The sequence below is a fragment of the Drosophila grimshawi genome, unplaced genomic scaffold, assembly GCF_018153295.1.
Source record: "Drosophila grimshawi isolate 15287-2541.00 unplaced genomic scaffold, ASM1815329v1 contig_848, whole genome shotgun sequence".
NCBI lineage: Eukaryota > Metazoa > Arthropoda > Insecta > Diptera > Drosophilidae > Drosophila > Drosophila grimshawi.
In genome coordinates, this window is record NW_025063692.1 from 17,533,636 (window position 1) to 17,552,959 (window position 19,324).

The 19,324-nt window shown below is 36.1% G+C and overlaps 1 protein-coding gene and 1 long non-coding RNA gene across 4 annotated transcripts; both read right to left on the reverse strand.

Annotated features, from left to right (window-relative positions):
- Nucleotides 1-9: 9 nt before the first annotated feature.
- On the reverse strand, nt 10-2,127 carry LOC116805543. The gene is made up of 3 exons (XR_004365240.1): nt 2,080-2,127; nt 1,128-1,661; nt 10-39 (listed from the first exon to the last, which is right to left on the reverse strand). It is a non-coding gene; the product is annotated as an uncharacterized LOC116805543 (long non-coding RNA).
- Nucleotides 2,128-4,866: 2,739 nt separating this feature from the next.
- On the reverse strand, nt 4,867-19,305 carry LOC6564494 (glutamate--cysteine ligase). 3 transcript variants are annotated; one of them, XM_032738353.2, is made up of 5 exons: nt 19,169-19,305; nt 6,650-7,276; nt 5,453-6,570; nt 5,201-5,382; nt 4,867-5,123 (listed from the first exon to the last, which is right to left on the reverse strand). In XM_032738353.2, exons 2-5 carry the CDS (start codon nt 7,272-7,274, stop codon nt 4,940-4,942), a joined length of 2,109 nt encoding a protein of 702 aa, XP_032594244.1. In that variant the 5' UTR covers nt 7,275-7,276; nt 19,169-19,305; the 3' UTR covers nt 4,867-4,939. The 3 variants fall into 3 exon arrangements, with proteins under 3 accessions (XP_032594244.1, XP_043072026.1, XP_001991645.1); XM_043216091.1 differs by lacking the exon at nt 19,169-19,305 and adding an exon at nt 17,899-17,945; XM_001991609.2 differs by lacking the exon at nt 19,169-19,305 and adding an exon at nt 9,650-9,722.
- Nucleotides 19,306-19,324: the final 19 nt, after the last annotated feature.

Consider the following 19,324-nt stretch of genomic DNA (forward strand, 5'->3'; position numbering starts at 1 on the left):
CTATTGTGGGCGATGTTGACACTGCTCCTGCTGCTGCTGCTGAAAAACAACAACAAAAATAATAATAATAAATTAACATATAGAATATTTTAAATTTATACGCAAAAAATGTGTCCTTTTTTGTTGAATAACTTTACATTTATAATACAGTCATCACTCACAATGTTGAACGCTTCAAATTGCCAAAAATTATCAAGTGCAATTTTTGTATTACTCTGCAATATGCGAAATATATAAATAGAAATATCAGAAAGTCTAAGTTTAGAATATATTGAAAATGTTAATTAGTAGAAGTTCAATATATCGGATCGACCACTGTAACTGTAAAGGGGCGTGAACAAATCGCACACACACACACACACACACACACAATCACAACACACCGCAAAAGCGCAGTGAAGCGAATTTTGATGCACTCGCCTGGGCTTTTGCTTGTGCTAGCGGCCCTTCCTGGCAGCCAGGCGCTAAAAAGTTCACTGCCGAGGGCTCCAACTGCTTGCAGAGACTTTGGCTATGCACACACACAGACACACACACACACACATACACACACACACAGTGGGAGCGAGGCACGAATGCATTAAACGAACGGCGTCAGTAACAAAAAAAAAAACAGCGAGAACAAAGGCGCAAAAGGCAAAAGACAAAAGGCATTATTACAGCGCACAGAAAAATGCAATTTGTATATTGTGTGTGTCCTTTTGAACTTTCTTAAGCTTACATTGTTTTCGTCACACACACACCTATACCTATACAAGTGCGCATGCTAAAACCTTTTACTGTGTGTAGGAATAACTAAAAGAAAAACCGTTTCAAAACAGGACATAGCACTTTCCCGCTCGCAAACAGCGGCGCTCGTTCGCTCACTCTCAATGTTTTGTGCTCTCTCTCTCTACCTCTATCTCTCTCTCTCTCTCTCTCTCTCTCATCCTCCATCTTGCTCTTGCTCTCTGCGTTTCTGGTATCTAACTAATTTAACTGTCAATTGCTACTGCGGCGGCCATTGTCACCTGCAACTGCTACACTACACTCTCAATTACACACTCACACTCACACACACAAACAGACATATACATACGCACATACACATTTGTATATTTTTTTGAAATGTTAAACAACCCACTTACCCATATTTTTGTAGCACACCTTTTTTTCGCTGTATGCCCGTCCTTCTGTTTGTTCTTTTTATGCCTGTTCCAGTTTTAACGTTTGCCGTTACCAAGGACGTTACGTTACTTATTGTTACACTTTGCGCCACTTGGCAACACTGTCTGCGCTGCTATTTTTGTTGTTGTTTGACCAGGAGTATTTTCCTCGTATGCAACACTTTATGGATTTCGCTATGGGCGTGTTACGACGTTTCCGCGTTATTTGTTATAAATATTTATATAAGCATGTAAAACCACATGCATCTACGTATGTGTGTGTATGGATGTATGTACTTATTTACAGTTGCAGTTTGCGATTATTTATCACTTGTTGTTGCCTCGTCATTTATCTTGTCCGCCCAACAGTCCACTCCGTCTGTTGCCCTTATGCCGACGAGTATTGTATATTGCAATTTCTTGTTAATTTTCCGTGTTTTCAATTTGTAGCCATACTTTTTGCCCGTTTTGCTTCGCCTGCCCAGCTTAACACATTTGTGGTCTCATTTCGTTCTTCTAAGAGCGGCACACAACACACATACACTAGAGAGATTTTAATGCGGAAACGGAGCAAAAGGATACAACAGAGCATCGCAAGTAAATACATTATTCTTAATGTTAGAGTTGGGCGCGTATCGTGTTCTCTATCACGACAGCCCAGCTTTGAAGTATTATGGCATAAAATAAAACCATCTAAATCAAGCAACAGTAAAAACTGTAAACTGATGCCAATTTACGAAATATCATAAATATTATATAATTAAAGAGTATAAGTAAATATATTGCATAAGGATATAGCGTGCAACTATTAAAATTGTAATCGTATACAAATTTCGACACGCGTCCATCTCTAGCTAATATGTATGTATGTGTGTATAACTGTATATACGCATACATCAAATATATACTCCACCCAAGAAAAGCACACACATACATAGACTCGCACGGCGGCGCACTAACAGTTTAACGGTATTTTTCGTGTTTTTGTTTTGCTCGGAATGCAGAATGTGATTCACAAAACAAAACAAATTAAATAATTGCAATGACACATTCACAACACTCGATGCTTCGACGCTTTAATAATTAACAATATATTTAATTGCAGTGCACGAACGTGTCGCGTAACACTCACATAGGAGACGGTAGCCGTTTACTGTTTACAGCTGATTTTCTTTATTTAATTATTTGTTGTGATCAACTAAATTACATTCAAACATGCATGTGCAAATGCACAAATATTTGGACACCACGCAGAGACAATGCAATATATTTGCTAGAAGGGTTGGACATTGTAACGTAACATTTAAACACACACGTTGTCTTCCAAAAATAAAAGAATATGTAAATTGAAAATTGTATGTTAATATGGGGCTTGAGATGTAAACAAAGCAAAAAGAAAAACACAACGTAATTGGCCCAACGTAAGGTTAACAGAGCGTTAACAGGCGGCAGCATAACGCAGAACGGAGCAACATAGTACTAAAAGCGAAAATTGGTACGCTGATACACAGGCAAAATTGATGGGCAAGACCAATTTTGTGCATGCGCCCAAATCAATTTTATGGCATAAATATTTGGAAATAAAAATGAAAGTCTTTGCAAATCAGCTGCAATATTGTTTTTATTTGCATTCGATGATTGGTATACATATGTAGATATTAATATGCACTTGATATTATGAAAATACTGTTAGCGCCCATTGGCAGAGCTGGCAAATCAACACACCGAACGAACGAACACAAATTGTTTTTGAAAATATATTAACTTAAATGCTGTTCTGACCACACCATGTGCAAGACAATTTTCAAGTGATGTACATATGATTTAAATTGGCTAAAAATATGGTTGCTTTTATTATTATTTCCATTTTCTTTTTTTTTGTTTTTTTTTTCCGATGCCAAAATTTATTTTGTATAAGTACAATTAATTGTATGTATGGATTGGTGTATAGTAAGTAAAGTAGCACATTCTGATCATGCATTATATTTCTTTGATTTCGCTATTTACGCTAGTCTAGTTAAAAGTTCATTGTTTCCCTAACTTTGCTTCGTTTTATCTTTTTCTTTCTGTGTCTCTCTCTCTATATATGTATATATGTATATGTATGTATGTAAGTCTAAGTATAATTTGTTAATTTTTTAATATGTATGCATGTATTTTATATATCTCATTCAGAAGGCATTTTATCAAAAGTTGTTTCTTTATAAATCTTACGAAAGGAACAACACATGCACATATATACACATTCTTGCAAAACAGTTATAAATCTATGTATTTATATAAATTTTTGTTCTGTTATACATGTATATATTTTTATTAAAGAACAACGATCTTTAAACTGTCTTCTTTTTTTTTGTTTTTGTTTTGTTTTTGTCTTATATAGGGCACAACAAATTAACGTATAATTAAGTTTCAACAAGAGTTTTCAATGTGTTTGTTTTATTTTCTTGGCTTTCGGTCACACTAACTGCAGTAATAATGTTTTTAGAGTACGATAGCCATAATGATAATAATAATAATAGTAATCGTGTTACAAGTACATACACACATAATAAATCATAATAATACAAGTTTTTTAATGCTTTCATATCATTTTTTTTTTTTTTTTGTTTAGCATTTACATATACAAATTTAATAACAGCACTTTGTAGAAAATTAGAAAAAAAAACCAAACATTTAAAAAATATATATATAATTGTATATATGCATGTAAATATATATAAAAAAAAAACAACTCGGTTTACTTTGAACTATATATTTCATAATGGTTAGGTAGATTTTGTTTATTGCATCATGTGGAACGACTCTTGGTTCAGATTTAGCTAACTGCGCCTGGTCATATAATTTTCTTCTTCTTTGGGTTTGGGGCAGAATTGGGGATACGGGGGGAATGTGGAAACGAAACGAGATACCCAAACGCAGTTGGCGGTCTTTAAAGCATAGTTTGCTTAACTTGCGGCTAACGTAATTATTTAGTAGTAATAATAATACAAACAGATCTCATTTTAAAAAACAGAAAAACTAAAAAGAAGAGCACAGAATATTAAATAATAGTAAATGTATATAATAAAGTAGCCAGTAAATTGTAATAATAATTATTATGCATTATGTAATAATAGTTTTGCAACTAGCGGCACACGCCTATCAACTAATTCGCCTACACTCCGTCCTCCGTCCCACAGATCCACTATCCGCTAGTCCGTACAACCATCCATTCGATACATTGTTGCAATCAATCTCGAAACATATTAAACATGCCACGCCTTCGGCTTTGCCCTGCGCGTTTTACACAATCTTTCTGGTGCACTATATCTCCCTCTCTCTCTCTCTCGCTCTCTCCCACACACGCTGTGTGTTGTCTGGTTTACACATTTGCTCAGTTTGCGTTGTAATTGTTAACTTGTTAGAATTATGCTACAAAAATAATAATATTGATAAATGTTGACACCCCCCCTTCCCCACACCACACCGGGTCCGGTCCCCCTGCCATCGCACCGACCAACATCGATCGCCCAGGACCCAATGTGCGCAATTGCAACACAAGCGCACATCCTCCTCCGCATCTGCATCCGCATCCCCTCGTCACGTTTCGTCCACCAGCGGCTGGTCAGCTCGATCTGTGTCAGATTCAGCTTTAGCTGCTGCCAGCGTATATACATATATATATATATATGTACACATAATGATATATATATATATATATATCTGTATATATATGCATATGTTGTATGTATGTTATGTTGTTGTTTTGTTGAAGTTGCAGTTGCGAGTTGCGATTGATTGATTCAGCGCGATCATTTGTCCTCGCAGCAGCAATTCTCGGCCAGCTGCTTCTGCAGGGCGGGCGGAATGAAATCTTTCGTCTTGGAATGATTGCCCTGGCCAAGCAGCGCTGGCTCAATATGCTTGCCCTCCTGCATGGCCTTGATGCACTTGAGCAGATCATAGTTAATGCGATCACTGACCACCGAATCTTTTCTGCAAATGCACAAACACACGGAAATCAATTACAATCAATCAATCGATCAATCAAACAATCAATCAATCAGACTCACTTGTAATCCGGATGGCTGAGCACCTGTTCGCGTATCCAGGTGGCCGTTGTTATTAGCTCACCGGCAGCGCGCTTCTGTATGAAGCGCAGATACTGTTCAATCGTGCAGTGCGTGTCCGTGTCCACCTCCATGGATTGCAGATAACTGCGTATTAGTGGCACCAGGCCAGGAAATACGCCAGGCTGCAACACACACACAATACACACAAAAGTTAATAATAAATATTCAATATTTAGCACTTGACCCACTCACCTTGCCATTGAAGATCTCATTGATGGAGAGCAACTGGAACATTTCGTTCTCCTCATCATCCGTATCGGTGTGATCGCTATCGGTGCCATTGTGTATATCGCTGCCATTGCCATTGCCGTTGCCATTGCCGTTGGCATTGTTACCATTGCAATTGAGTCCATTGGCATGACCATTTAGCTTGGCGGTGCCATTGGCGAGTGGCTGCTCATCGGTTCCATGGCTTTGGCAATTTGTTGTGGCTGCCAAGCCGCCATTCATTTGGGCACGAGCCGCACGCTGTTCCGTCGACTTGGATGATTTGCGGAACCAGAACTTCTCCTTGCGGCACGCGTCACGCTTCTGGGCCGTCTGCATATTTTCATCCACCTTGCTGATGGGCGTAAGGAAATTGAGTTGATACGAGAGAATGACACGGGTGAGCAGCACCACAAAACAGACAATTGCCGCATTCTCAAAATCAGAAATTTGCGCCTCGCACGGACGAAACTCGACACGCCAGCCAATTGAGCTATTTGGTGGCGGCGGCTTGAAGCGCATCGTTTGCCAATTGGTCGACTGAATGTTCTCAAAATGATCGGTATCCTCGTTATCATTCTGATGCACCTTCTCGCTAAACAGCGACACCGTGTCCCTTATAAACAAATGGGCCACATGCTGCGCAAGCAGATGATCGATGCCTCCCTCGATTAGACGCTGATAGACATGTTCATCGTACGTCAGTTTCACATCGTTATATTTGGCGCCCTCGGGCGACAGATACGAATCGATCGAATCGTATCGTGATTTCGCAATACGAAACTTATTCTCACTGAGCGGCTCCAGGCCGCGCTCCTCGGGTGTACGACAGTCCACCGACGAGCTAATCACATTCCAGCGGCAATCCGATTCGGTTAGATAGCCGCGATAAACCGGCGAGGCGGCGGTCAGTGCCAACATGATTGGACAGAGCGGTGCCAGTTGATCGTAGAGGCGACGTGCCTCCGTAATGTTGCATGCCTGAAAGGTCAGCTGGAGGCAGCAGCAACCCATGCCAAAGCCCATCGCATCCAGCAGCACCACATCCGGTTCGCCAGGCGGTGCACCCTCAACGGGCAGCTTTGTGTTCACATCTTTGAATACTGCAACAAAATGAATGCACGGTTAGCAAATAGATTTGCAGACTCTCTCAACAAATAGTTGAACTTAATTGATGATTACCCTTAAGTTTGATGGAGACCTTCTCGCCGCGTCGCATGCGAATGTTACGCGTGAGCGTCTTGAAGCGTGGATGGCCCGGAAAGATGGCCTCGTCCGGGAAGTACAGGGATCGGGCCGCACTCAGCAGATCATCGGGACGTGGCTGATGCAACGGATACGTAAAATTGGGCGCACCGAGACGGGGAAAGTTTGTTATCGACATCACACACTCATCGCTGGCCAGCAGCTCGGTGACCTCCTCGCGTCGATAGCGCATATTTGCCTCGACCAAATTGAAGTGGGCCATTAGGCCGCCAAAGGGTTTGCCCGGTGTGCCCTCGATCATGTAGGCGCCATATTCGGGACGCCACAGCGATTTAACGCCATTGGGATCGGCAAGCTCCTTCTCGTTGAGCTTGGCCAGCAGATCATTGGCGCGGAGCGCAACACGCGCCACCTGCTTCTCATCATCGAACTTGACTATGATGTACTCGACCTCGTCACCCCATTTGAGTATGTCGCCCTGGCGATCCTTGAGCCTGTGATACAGATTTATGAACTGATTGATGCCATGCTCGCGTACATGATCCGCCAGCTTTTTGGTCTCCTCCCACGACAGTGGATTGCCCTCGCTTAATAGGCCCATTGCTGGAATGTCATAAAGATTGAGAGAGAGTTAGAATGCGAGCCAGTATTCTAGAGCTTGTAGAAAAGGTTATCGTTCTAAATGTTTTCTTTAAATTTTGAATTTTCATTGAAACTGAAACACTCGACTCGACTCGACTGATATTCAATTGAACAACTGCCAATCCCCAACAAAATCCAAGCTTCTCAATCAATATGATTCATTTTGATACATGCAGACTTAAAATTCATTTGGCGCCAAAAAAAAAAAAAAAAAACAAACTAAAAAAGAAGCTAATCGGTCAAATAACTGCCAGATAGCCCCATGTCTATGACCGATCAAACGAAAGCCACACAGCAACAGCACACAGCACAACATCGGATCATAATCTACCTGTTTTATTATTATTTTTGTAATTCCTGATTTAGCAACAGTTTTAGCTATAATCTATGAATAGCAAACATGGATCGTATTATTATCAGAGCATGGTTTATGTGGTCTGCTGTTTCTAAAAAAGACTATGATGCTTCCCCTGAAGTGATATTTTTGAATTGTCTGGCATGGATTACAAATTAAAAGTCAACTTCAGCTAAAACACAAAATAAATGGAAAATCGATAATGCGACCTATGCAGCACAAAAAAAAAAGAAATACAAAAATTAACAACAGAAAAACAAACAAAATTTTGTATATTATTGATAAGGCAAATTATACCAGTCTAAGGCTATTTTTATATGCAACAAATGCCACACATCAATGTATATATTTTTATTTATTTATATGCATATGTATATGCGAGATGTATTATTAATAGGTAGCAGAGTCTATTGACTTTGTGCAAAGTCTCTTTATACTCTGATACCAAAGGTAAAAGACTATATTAATTTTGCGCAATGTGCGTCATGCTGTCTGTTTGCCTGTTTGAATGCAACTTTGTTTGATTGACACCCTTAGACTAGAGACTAGAGACTAGAGAAACTTGTAACATATACTGTTCTGTACCTATTTCTATCGAAATTTTAAAGCTAAACTTCTGTGGCACCTGATGATATCAGATGGTATTACCTACGGTCTCAGAGTGTCTCACAATCGGTTACCCCCAACTGCAACATCCTCGCTTGCTTGAAATCTATATATTCGTGCTTCTGTTGGCACTCGTCACCAAAGTGACTCGTTAAAAGCAGAAAAACTATTTGTTGACCCAGTGGCCCAGTGGCGCCCAAAAAAAAAATATAAATCTTATATCCCCAACAAAATTGGAAACAATTATTAAGGAATTAGAAGTGTCTAAATAATTCCATTCGACGATTTGTGAAAGAAAATTGTTCGTTCACGCCCACTTTTGCGCCCACAAATGATTTAACCCACATCTTGCATAGTTTTTGGCTACACTCACAGAAAAAATCGGTCTAAAAACTAGAAAGTTTTTCTGTTTTATAAGAATGAGTTGTAAAAATAAGAAAACGTTTTTCTTAATATTATAAAGACTTGATCTAAATCGACAATCCCCAAAAATATGGTGTATTTTTCTATTCTTTTCAAAGAATATTCAACTTTGATTTTTAGATAAAATCATTTCTGAAATTCAGAAAGTGGAATTGAATTTTGCTCTCTTCTTTATCGAACGTTTTTTTCTTCAAATTGCGAGCTATGTGAAATGTTTGTATATGTGAAAATTTAAAATACTAAGTAAAAAATGTTATGTTGGAATTTTATTTACACACACATAGAAAAGAAACAAAACACACATGGAATTTGCACATCTTTTTTTTTGTAAATTATCGAAAAATTCGCCTTGAAATTAAGAAATGCAAACCCGGTTGTTTAGAAAACTACAACCTTCACTTGCTGCCACTTGTTGCACGCAGATTTTTGCTTAATTTAAATATGGTAATAGCAGCAATAGAGAGAGAGAAAGATATATAAATAGCGAGAGAGACAGAGAGAAGTGGCACAGATGTTTGCTCTGAACATATATTGACTTAAATTTCAACTCTTTGTTTTTCAGCTCTACAGATATATATTTAACTGATTCCGACTGAATTGAACGATTGTTTGACATACAACAAAAAAAAATTGTTCTTCAAACTTGAATTTTAAGCAAAACCAAAAAACCGTATTGAGAAACTAAAAAGAGTTAATTGCTTGATCTGAAATCACATATATGTGAATTATACGTTTGCAACAACACAAATTAAATTGAATTTGAAAACAGCAAAAACAAGTTGAAAAAGTGAAAAACACAATTTCGCAATCATTTGTCTCAGCAATTACAAAGCCATGCAACACTTTTCAGTCTGTTCGATTAAGATCACTTGTTGTATTCTGAATATAAATTATAGGTTATTATTGAACTTGCAATAATGCACAATGATGAAACAAAAGTATAAATATACCTTAAGTTCAGATAGATAATACACTGCAACACAATGGAAAATGTAAGTAATTGTATGGATATACTATTCTTAGTTATGAATCGTTTGGAACACGGTCTAAACTAGAACTGGGTTCCTTCACAACCCAACGACGACTAAATATACCCGCAGCCAGACTCCAGCTTATTATGCGGTGGATGTGGACGTCGCAGTTGCCGCTCGGCCAACTTCAGTCGTTTCCGTCGCCGTTGCCGTTACACCCGTTGCCAACCGTCTTACCCAACGAAGACCACAGCCCATTAGGCGAACCAGCGATCGTATCGAATTGATGATGACGACGCTGACAACAACAACAAATCAAACAAACACATCTAAAGGAAGCATTACACACAGAAAAAAATCACACTACATTTTGGCAAAAAATCACTCTAAAAACTAGAAAGTTTTTCTTGTTTTTGGAAATCATTTCGAAATATAAGAAAAAACAAATTCTAAAAATTAGAAAGAAAAAAGCTTGCCCTAAATCAATATTCCCAAAAATATGGTGTTTTTTTTATTATTTATTTTTAAAAACAATCTTTAAAAAATAAGTAAGTGAAATTAACTGAATCGGCTTCGATATTGGAACTGAGCTAAATCAGTGGGAAGACACTCAACTCGCCGTAAAATCGTATGTTTTTTAAACTAAATTGAATTAAGTTGAATTTATAAACAATCTATTATGTTTTGTGTATTTAAAATACGAATGTTTAATAATAATATGAGTAACAAAAAAGCTGACATGAGAATTATTCCAAGTGTATGGCGTTTTTCTAAAACGTTTTCTGAGTGTACAAATTATTGAATTCACTTCTGCAGGCACTTGAAACTCTATCGATTGCCATTTTAAATATTTGGTCTCTATAATTTACAATGCATATTTAAAACTAAGCAAACACATAATACATATAGTTGATTATAGAGTGCATTTATTTTGTTATTTGTATGTGTTTTTTATAGATTCGATTTGACCGACAATTTAGTTTAGCACACCATAAAGATTATAATAAGAATGTCGTATTTTAATAGACCATAAATTATGCCCAGTAGCTATATTTTATAAGTCACGTGGGTGGATCAAGAAAAAAATATATTTATTTTTATTTATATTGCGTCAAATCAATCAATGTAAGTGTGTCTATGTAAGAGAATTTCTTTCCAATAAACCAATAAACAGTTCTTGAAAAATGATAAATATATTATTATATATCGTATATATATATAAAATATATAAAATTGGAAATATAGTTCCCAAAGTGATAAATAAAATTAATAAAAAAAAATGTTTAAAAAAACCTACTAAAATGTGATTTCTTTAATGAAGATTTCCGTAATCTTCCAAACTTTTTTTGCGGTATTCGGTTACGCATTGATCCTTGATTTGTACCATATCTGTATGGCTTTAGAAGACAGTTTTCAAGCCTGTATCGATCGACGAGTGTAGTACGCAAATAATACAAAATATGTAGACATGAAATATATCAGAAATATTAATGTAAAAAAAATATGTCCAAAATGAAATCTGCAAGGACATAATCATTGCTAATGCAAGAGACGAGATAAGCAAACCAACTGTAAGATATTTCAATCGATTTAAGATTTGGCATTATATATATTAAACGCCTGATAAGATAATTAATTCACTTTTCATAAATTGACAAAAGTTTCTAGCCATAAATATGATTGTCAAACAATATTAAAATTCTTTTTAGGTGCTAAGCTGTAAAATTCAATGGGTATATATAAATGTTTTTTATTGGTTAACCTTCTAATAATTATAAAATACGCCTTTGACACATTGTTAATCTCATTGCAATCGACTAAAATGTAGAAATTTAAAGTGGAAATAAAAATAAACAAGAGGAATGTCTTAAACAGTTTAAGTCGAAAAGCTGTTGGTGCCGGTCTTTAATAAATTCAACAAATTCGAAACATGATCCGAGAACTCTTGTGGAGGCGTGTTGGGGAATGGAGGGAGGTCTTTGGAGTCTGAAGATTGTGGAAACTGATATTCGGTTTCGTTGTTAAATCGGAAATCGATTCGATTGCTTTTCATGGAACTGCAACCAGACGTTGCTAGTGAATCAGCAGTCTGATATGATTTTCAACAGAGAGAGCGCATTGTGCAACAATTCTATTGAAGTAGAAACACTAAGCAGCTGCGGGAGTTGTTCAGAAGATCGATACCGCACAAGTCGCAGCTGTAGCCAATTATAATAAATTCCATACAAAAAAAACACATACACACACAGAAGTCATTAATTCAAACTTATCACTGAAGGAGGAAATGGGTATAGAAACCCCAAAATCGATTCTGTAACCAACAATTAAATTTATCATATATATATATATACCACTAACGTCAAACAATTGCTTATAAACTATGTAAATAACTAAAATAGTTATTGTTGAGGAAATGGCTTATAATTAAATATAATAACATATCATTCACAATTTATTCGAGAGCAGGCAATGGAATTATCTGCTCTGCTCAGTTAAGTTAAATGGAATATGCGAAATTATGTTTGCTTGACTCATTCGGCATTTGTGTTATTTATGTGGAATGCCCACAATTGTTGAGTCATATTATAATCTGGTATGGAACCACACAATAAAAATAACGAGGTGATCAAAAAAGTTCTTCATACAAGAACTTATCAGCTATACGAAAATGAAAATTTGACCGAACTTTTAGATTTTAGAAATGGTTTCTAAATATACGAAAAAGAAATAATAGAAAACATTTCTAAAAAGTAGTACAAATCCATCCTGAAGTTAAATCATACAACAAATAAGAAGAACTCTTTCCCCATGATGAATAATCCTGGTTTTTTTGAAAGGACTACTGTTTTTTATATGTATACTTTCCAAATAATAGGGTGAGTTAAACTTGGCGACAAAAGTAATCAGAATTATTGTTCTTCTACTTTTAATGCGTTGCACATTTCATGACAATATTTTGATACCCACTACAAGAGTATTGAAAATACACACTTAAAAACGTAGTTATCAACTTATGTGCTTGAAATTCAGAACCTGTCAATCATTAATTTCGTTATGTTTCCTTCTGATTAGCACCAGGTAGTAAGATACAAATAAATAAATGAACATATATACACACTTTAACTGATTAAACTCGGCAATAATAATAACAATTGCATTAAACATCTTTTGGAACTTAATGTCTTAGAGATGTTGCAGAATGTGCAAAGCGCGAACATTATGTGTGTATGTAAATTGTGCTTGAGTCACATTGCATTCTATTTAGAAGCTAATTGTTGCCTATTTCGCTTATCGTGTAACAGACAGAACAGAATTGGGAAAATGGCTGGAAAGCCAAGTAAATAAATGTATACAGAAATGAGATAGCGGCTGGCTTCGAGCACACGCTTGTAAGTCGCACTTTTAGATAAGGGTCGATGTAAGAGGGCCTGCCGTTAATAATTGAACAACGTGCGACGACAATTGGTTATTCAATCAATTATTCATATTTATAAGACGTAAATTGTACATGAAAAGTTGTATGTAAATGCTTTATTTATTAGTAGGCATGGCACTACTGACCAACGCAATTCACAGTTGCTTTCAAATATATAGATATATATATATATATATATGTATATATAAAGCGACCTAATTCTGCAAAGTCATTTTAAACAATTGCCAACTGTGTGTGTGTGTGTGTTAAGCATAAAAATAGCTTGAGCCAAATGTGTGTGTGTGTGTGTGTGTGCGGTCGAGTATGACTCATCATTCTGCATGAGTCGAGGGGATAATTAGAATGTATATTGGCAATATTTACACTTCTAAGGGTATACAAGAGTCGAAAACATTCAACTGAGTATCAAATTGACATTTTCTTTTCTTTTTTTTATATTGTTATTGTTATTGTTATTATTATTATTTTATTGTTTGTTGTTAATTTGTCGAACAAATCAATGATAAGCCAGCTGATTAGAGCATATTGGGTTGTTGGGGGTGGATGTGCCCTTCACTGATTAGAAACAATGATAAACGTTGATAGTTGATGATGATGACAATCAAAGCGCAACAATTGCTGATGTCTGTTTACATTTCGCTGCATATACGGCGTATACGTAATATACGTGCAAAAGTCGCGAATCAAATGCGGAAAGAAGCAATACAAAAAAAAAAAAGAAGAAAAAAAGCATGCAAAAGCCAAAGCAGCAATAATAATAAACATAGCAATGACAATTCAGGGCCATACAGCGTAGACAAATGAAATAGAAAACATACAAAGTCTATTGATAGATAGATAGATACATCGATAGAGATACAGAGATACAAATGCGCCACATACATACATATTTGCGAAGGTTTAACTGCAACGGAATGTAAACAAACGGTAAACGGCAGATAGGCAATAGGAAACTGCAGTTGCTGCACTTGAAATATTTGCACGCCATGCAAGATTACGACAGATTACGTATACGACTCGTAAAATAGGCAAAAACAAACAATCATAATAATAATACTAAAATATATAATACAAGCATAATAATTATAAAGAAGACGCTGACTCAGACAAAGCCGGGTGGAGTGCAAAGGGGTGCACGAAATAAAATGTCGGCCGACACAAAATAATACTGCGACGTAATTGAAATGTAAGAGCCGTCTAGAGAGAGAGAGAGAGAGGGATAGAGACGCTCTGTCTGAAAAAAAGAGAGCGATAGAGACGCTCTGTCTAAGAGAGAGAGAGAGATGAATGGGTTTCATTCCGCAGATAAGCAGTTGTATGTAGCCGTAGACACACACACACACACACACATACAAACAATATGTATATATTTGCATGTAGCTCGCCTGAAAATGGGTCTCTGAATTTGGCAGCTGTCAATTCCACGAATTTGTCATTTGCATTTGTTTCTTATGCAGTCAAACTTAATTTGGGCGACATTTTACACTTATCTGTATGCGATTTGTTCTAAATAAATACGTTAAAGTTTCACTTTTCTATCTAACACTTTTTTTTTTTGTCAAGTGTGGCTCTTCGCCAAACCAATACGCTATTTCCTAGAAATTATTTACAAATGACCAGACAAGGGCAACAGCAATTCTCAAATGTTGCTCGTATATAATAGAGACAAATAGTGATTATAACGATAACAAGCCTGAGAATGACTTCCGAAGATTGCTCAATTACATAGAAATGAGGAGCATTCCTTTTGGGTTTCACAAATTCTTGCAATAAATATTTAAGCATTTGACATTTGAATTAATTAATTTTTAATTTAATTTTTTTAAATTTAAATTTCAAATGTATTATATACATTTTTCAATTTAAATATGAAATTACATTTTGAATTTTAATATGAACTCCAGGTTCATTCCAAAAATAAATGAATAAAAATACAAATATATACTATGTTTCCAATGGGCATCAAGTGGCTGAATAATGATATGGTCAAACATGGAATACAGATTGCATTCACTTTAAACACACAATCCGATTTATTATCGTCTGTAAAATTTGCTTGTTTAGGTATTTATGGAAAAAGTTGATATTGCTCTGACTATAATTGCATTTCGTAAAGCTTTTCTTTGTTTCAGACTGAATTCTATTTGCTTGATTTATATTTGAAGATATTTTCGACGCAAGGCAAACAAAATCCCCCCATATAATTGACAGCGACGCGTGTTGTTGGCCCGTGTTTTATTTTTATTTCACATTTGTTTATATAGCCAGAAGAATTGAAACTGATATGTCGTTTTTCCAAGCATTTGTGCAAATACAAACGAAGATACAACTTTAATTTATATTTCTTAGTTAAAATTTTCTGTGGAACATTTGTGTGAACAGCTTTTAAATTATAAAACACGTCGACTGGTCGCAGCACGGACTAGGCCCGACTACGAGATACCCCGTTTTTTATTCCAAGAAGAAAGATCTTTGGGATTTGAAGGAAAAAATATATTGAATTTTTGTCGCTCCTACTTAATATAGATTCAAAAAGTTTTTTAAATATAATTTTAAAAATTAAAATAAATATATATATTTTTTTTATTCAATTGTCATTTGTTTGGATTTTATACAAAGGCAAAGGGAATTGCCTAAATATGAATCACACTTAATCTGCTTAAGTATAAGATCCACAAATACAAAAATTGATAGCTTTGTATAATTTCCGAGATCAGACTGGCAGGCAGCAATATATACATACATATATAAATACAGGGAGTCATTTATATTTTTGATTGCGTAAATTGAGCGAGCAAATAATTAACTAAACACTACAAACCAAATAGCAGCCCTTAGAATGACGCACTGCAAAATATTTCAGAACAAATGAAACATCATTACTCTAAAAATGACGCTAATGACGATGACGCAATGGAGAAATTAAGCTTTTGTACTCCAAAGCAATAATAATTGCACAACTGAATTGAGAATAGAGCTTGACAAATCAAATGGGAGGTATTTAGATACCAGATGGTATTTGCATTTGCTAGAATATTTGTCAATAACAGTTTTGAGTGTTGTATAACGACATCTTAAAGAGACTGCGATTTTCCCACAATTGATTATGAAATCAATTGCGAATTTCAAAATAAATAAAAACAAAGCAAATGACAAATAGAAAATATTTTAAGACTGCAATCGTTTGCTTCAGTTTGCCGTTCATTTATTTATCTTTTTTTTCAATCTTTCCTTTTTGCGTTGTTATTTGGCATTGCGATTAGTCCAAGAACGGCGCCGTTTGGCACCAGGGGCCGATTGAGGTCGATTTTAATGAGTTAATAAATGCAAGGTCAAATATCTCACACACACACACACACAAGTGATACAAACGCACAATAATAAATAGTTATCTATGCGCACGAACTTATGTATGTGTGCATGTGTACTTAACTGTTGATAAAAAAAATAACATGACAAGCGATATGATTCCAATAACAATCGATCGTGTGCAGAACAAGTGAGTCCGAGAATGGTCATATGTGCGAGGCCAACTGCATAGCGTGCCGTGTCGTGTTGTGTCGCGTCGTGCCCTATCGTGAGTCATTCGTGAGTTTGCTGCGTCATGATGAGATAGATGTTAGAACATGATATGCTAATTCTCAAATTGTTCTAGTATTTGCTATTATTCTGTTATGCTATCTCTTTTTTGCTGCTTGTTTGTCTGGTGGTGAAATTGCAGCTCCTACATATACTTACATACAATATGTATATGCGTTACACGCACATGCATAACAGATATCAATGTAAGTGTATCTCGATCACACTCGCTCTCTCCCAGTCTCTCTCTCTGTCTTTTCGTTTTGCTTACGAGAGTGCCTTGAACCTCATACTTCCACTTGCCCACAACTGGCCGCTCCTCATCCCCTTTATCCCATACTACTGCATTAACTCGTTTTCAAGTGTGGTTTTCACACGCGACTATTGCATGCGTAATGCGAAAGTGACGTCACAACAGCGGCAGCAGCACACTTTGATTATAGTTATGCTTTGTTCTTTTTCGTTTGTGTTGCGCTGTGTTTTTTGACTTTATTAATTTGACTGATCAGCAAACAAGTTAAAATTGGCACTGTGTGAATGACTCCACATAAATGTGGACAGTTAATAAATAGATTGCGATATAAAATAGTTTGTATGTATGTGTGTATTATGATGTACTCTATGTACTTCATTTCTGATTAGTTTCAAACTGATTTCCAAAAAAAATTAAATAAGAAGCTTCCAGACCAAACACTCAATGGCCTTGAGTGACTTGAAACTTTCAGTCCAGTCCAATTGAACAATGTGTAAGCCGGCTGGCTGCATGCTCACTCAACTCGCACTGTCTTACACACGCATATACACACGCACACACACCAGCGATTGGCATGCACATAAATTTGTATGGAAAACGAATGTCAAGGTTATGCCCGGCCTGGACCTAGACACACATACATAGCGGCAATAGAAATAACACCAAAGCGAATTGAAAAAAATCTAATTGTCTTGTAATTTACGAACAGAAACGAAAATCAATATTGAAAGAAAAGGAAAAAAAAACCAATTCCTGAGAATAATAAAACTACGCACTTAAAAAATTTTCGTCGAGGTTTCAGAGCAAAAAATTGAATATTAAAAAAAAGTTACTGATATATAAGCACATACATAAATACATACATATATATATATACATATATATGATTCCGTAATATACATATATATTTTTAAATGTGTGTGTGCTAATACAGGTTATACAAATAACAACAACACTTACCGGCAAATGCAGATGAAGAAGAAACAACAAAAGAAAAACAAGAAACGCTTGTGCTCCAATAGGACTTTTTCTTATTGTTGTTGCTGGTGTTTTTTTTTTTGTTTTGTTGGAAGCTGCTCAGCTGTTGCTCTCCCTGCCGGTTGTTGAAAAACTAACGACGTCAACGCCGGGAACACAGAACAAAAATGACCTGTTTGTTGTTGGTGCTGCTGTCCTCGCTCTCACTGTTAGAGCTGTGCTTGCTGTCTCTTTTGCTCACTCTCTCGCTTACATACAGCGGCACTATGCTTGCATGTGCGGCGTATGTGTGTGTGTGTATATATTATATCTGTGTGACCGCGTGCTGCTGCTTTTTTTTTTCTTTCTTTTCTGTTCACGTTTTGTTTCTGATTTCAAATGCCGATTCAGAATGTCTGCTGTTGTTGCTGCCTTTTACTATTGTTGTTTGTTGTGTAATCCAAGTGACCAGCGTTAATTTACCAAAAAATGCTCTCAGATTTGTCCGATTTATCGACTCTTGTTATTGTTGTTCCACTTGTGTTTTTAATTATATTTGTATTTTTGCTTAATTGTATTGCCGCGATGTTCACAATTTGCTTAATAAACAAAAGAAATTAATATATGTAACTACAGTCGTCGCTCGATAATTGAAACGCTTTCGTCTCGAAAGGTGTTTCTGTAAATTCATTTAAATTTAATTCAAAATGTACCTTTTACCATCAAATTTGTGTTCCTCCCAAATATTTAAAAAATGAGGATACATATTTTAACTTAGATTTTTATTGCGATGGACCACTGTACAAACATTTACATTTAGTATCATCTGCTAAGTGTATATACATATGTGCATGCATGCATGTGTGTGAAAATTTGTATGTGTATGTGTGCGTGGTGTGTGCATGTTTGAGAAAACAACAAAATGTGCTGGCCGCGTGTTTCTTATTTTTTTCTTCATATTTTTTTGTAACTCCCCTTACAGCTGGCGACGACGTCAGCGCTGGCTGGCGATTTGCTAATATTTGTTAATAATAGACGCTGTTCACCCACACACACAAAAAAAAAAAAACAAAAGCCTTTGCACATGTACTAAGTAACAACAACTAAAGTGTCTTTTTTTTATTTGTCGCATGTGAAATATATGTACATGCATGGATATGTATGTTTGTATGCCTATGTGTATGTGTGTGACCAAGTTCTCATTAGAAGACGCGCTGCTGTTTGGCATGTGTGTGTGTGTGTGTGGGGGTGCTGGTGCGATCCAATTGCTTACTGCTTATTTGCTTTCCGATCAATGCCTGATGTCGCCGCACCAACAATTTCACAATTCCACAAAAAATGCACACTGTTATTTACTAGAAGTTTCACTCGAAATCTCAATAAAGCGGCGGCGTTGAATTACTTTGTTTTAACTTTTTTTTATGTTGCT

Bases quoted from the DNA above. Each gene is read 5' to 3' on its own strand.
- LOC6564494 (XM_032738353.2), bottom strand. From the start codon at position 7,274: ATGGGCCTATTAAGCGAGGGCAATCCACTGTCGTGGGAGGAGACCAAA. The intron at 6,571-6,649 runs GTAATCATCAAT...ATTTTGTTGCAG, and splicing joins GGTCTCCATCAAACTTAAGG to TATTCAAAGATGTGAACACA. The intron at 5,383-5,452 runs GTGAGTGGGTCA...TGTGTGTTGCAG, and splicing joins ATGAGATCTTCAATGGCAAG to CCTGGCGTATTTCCTGGCCT.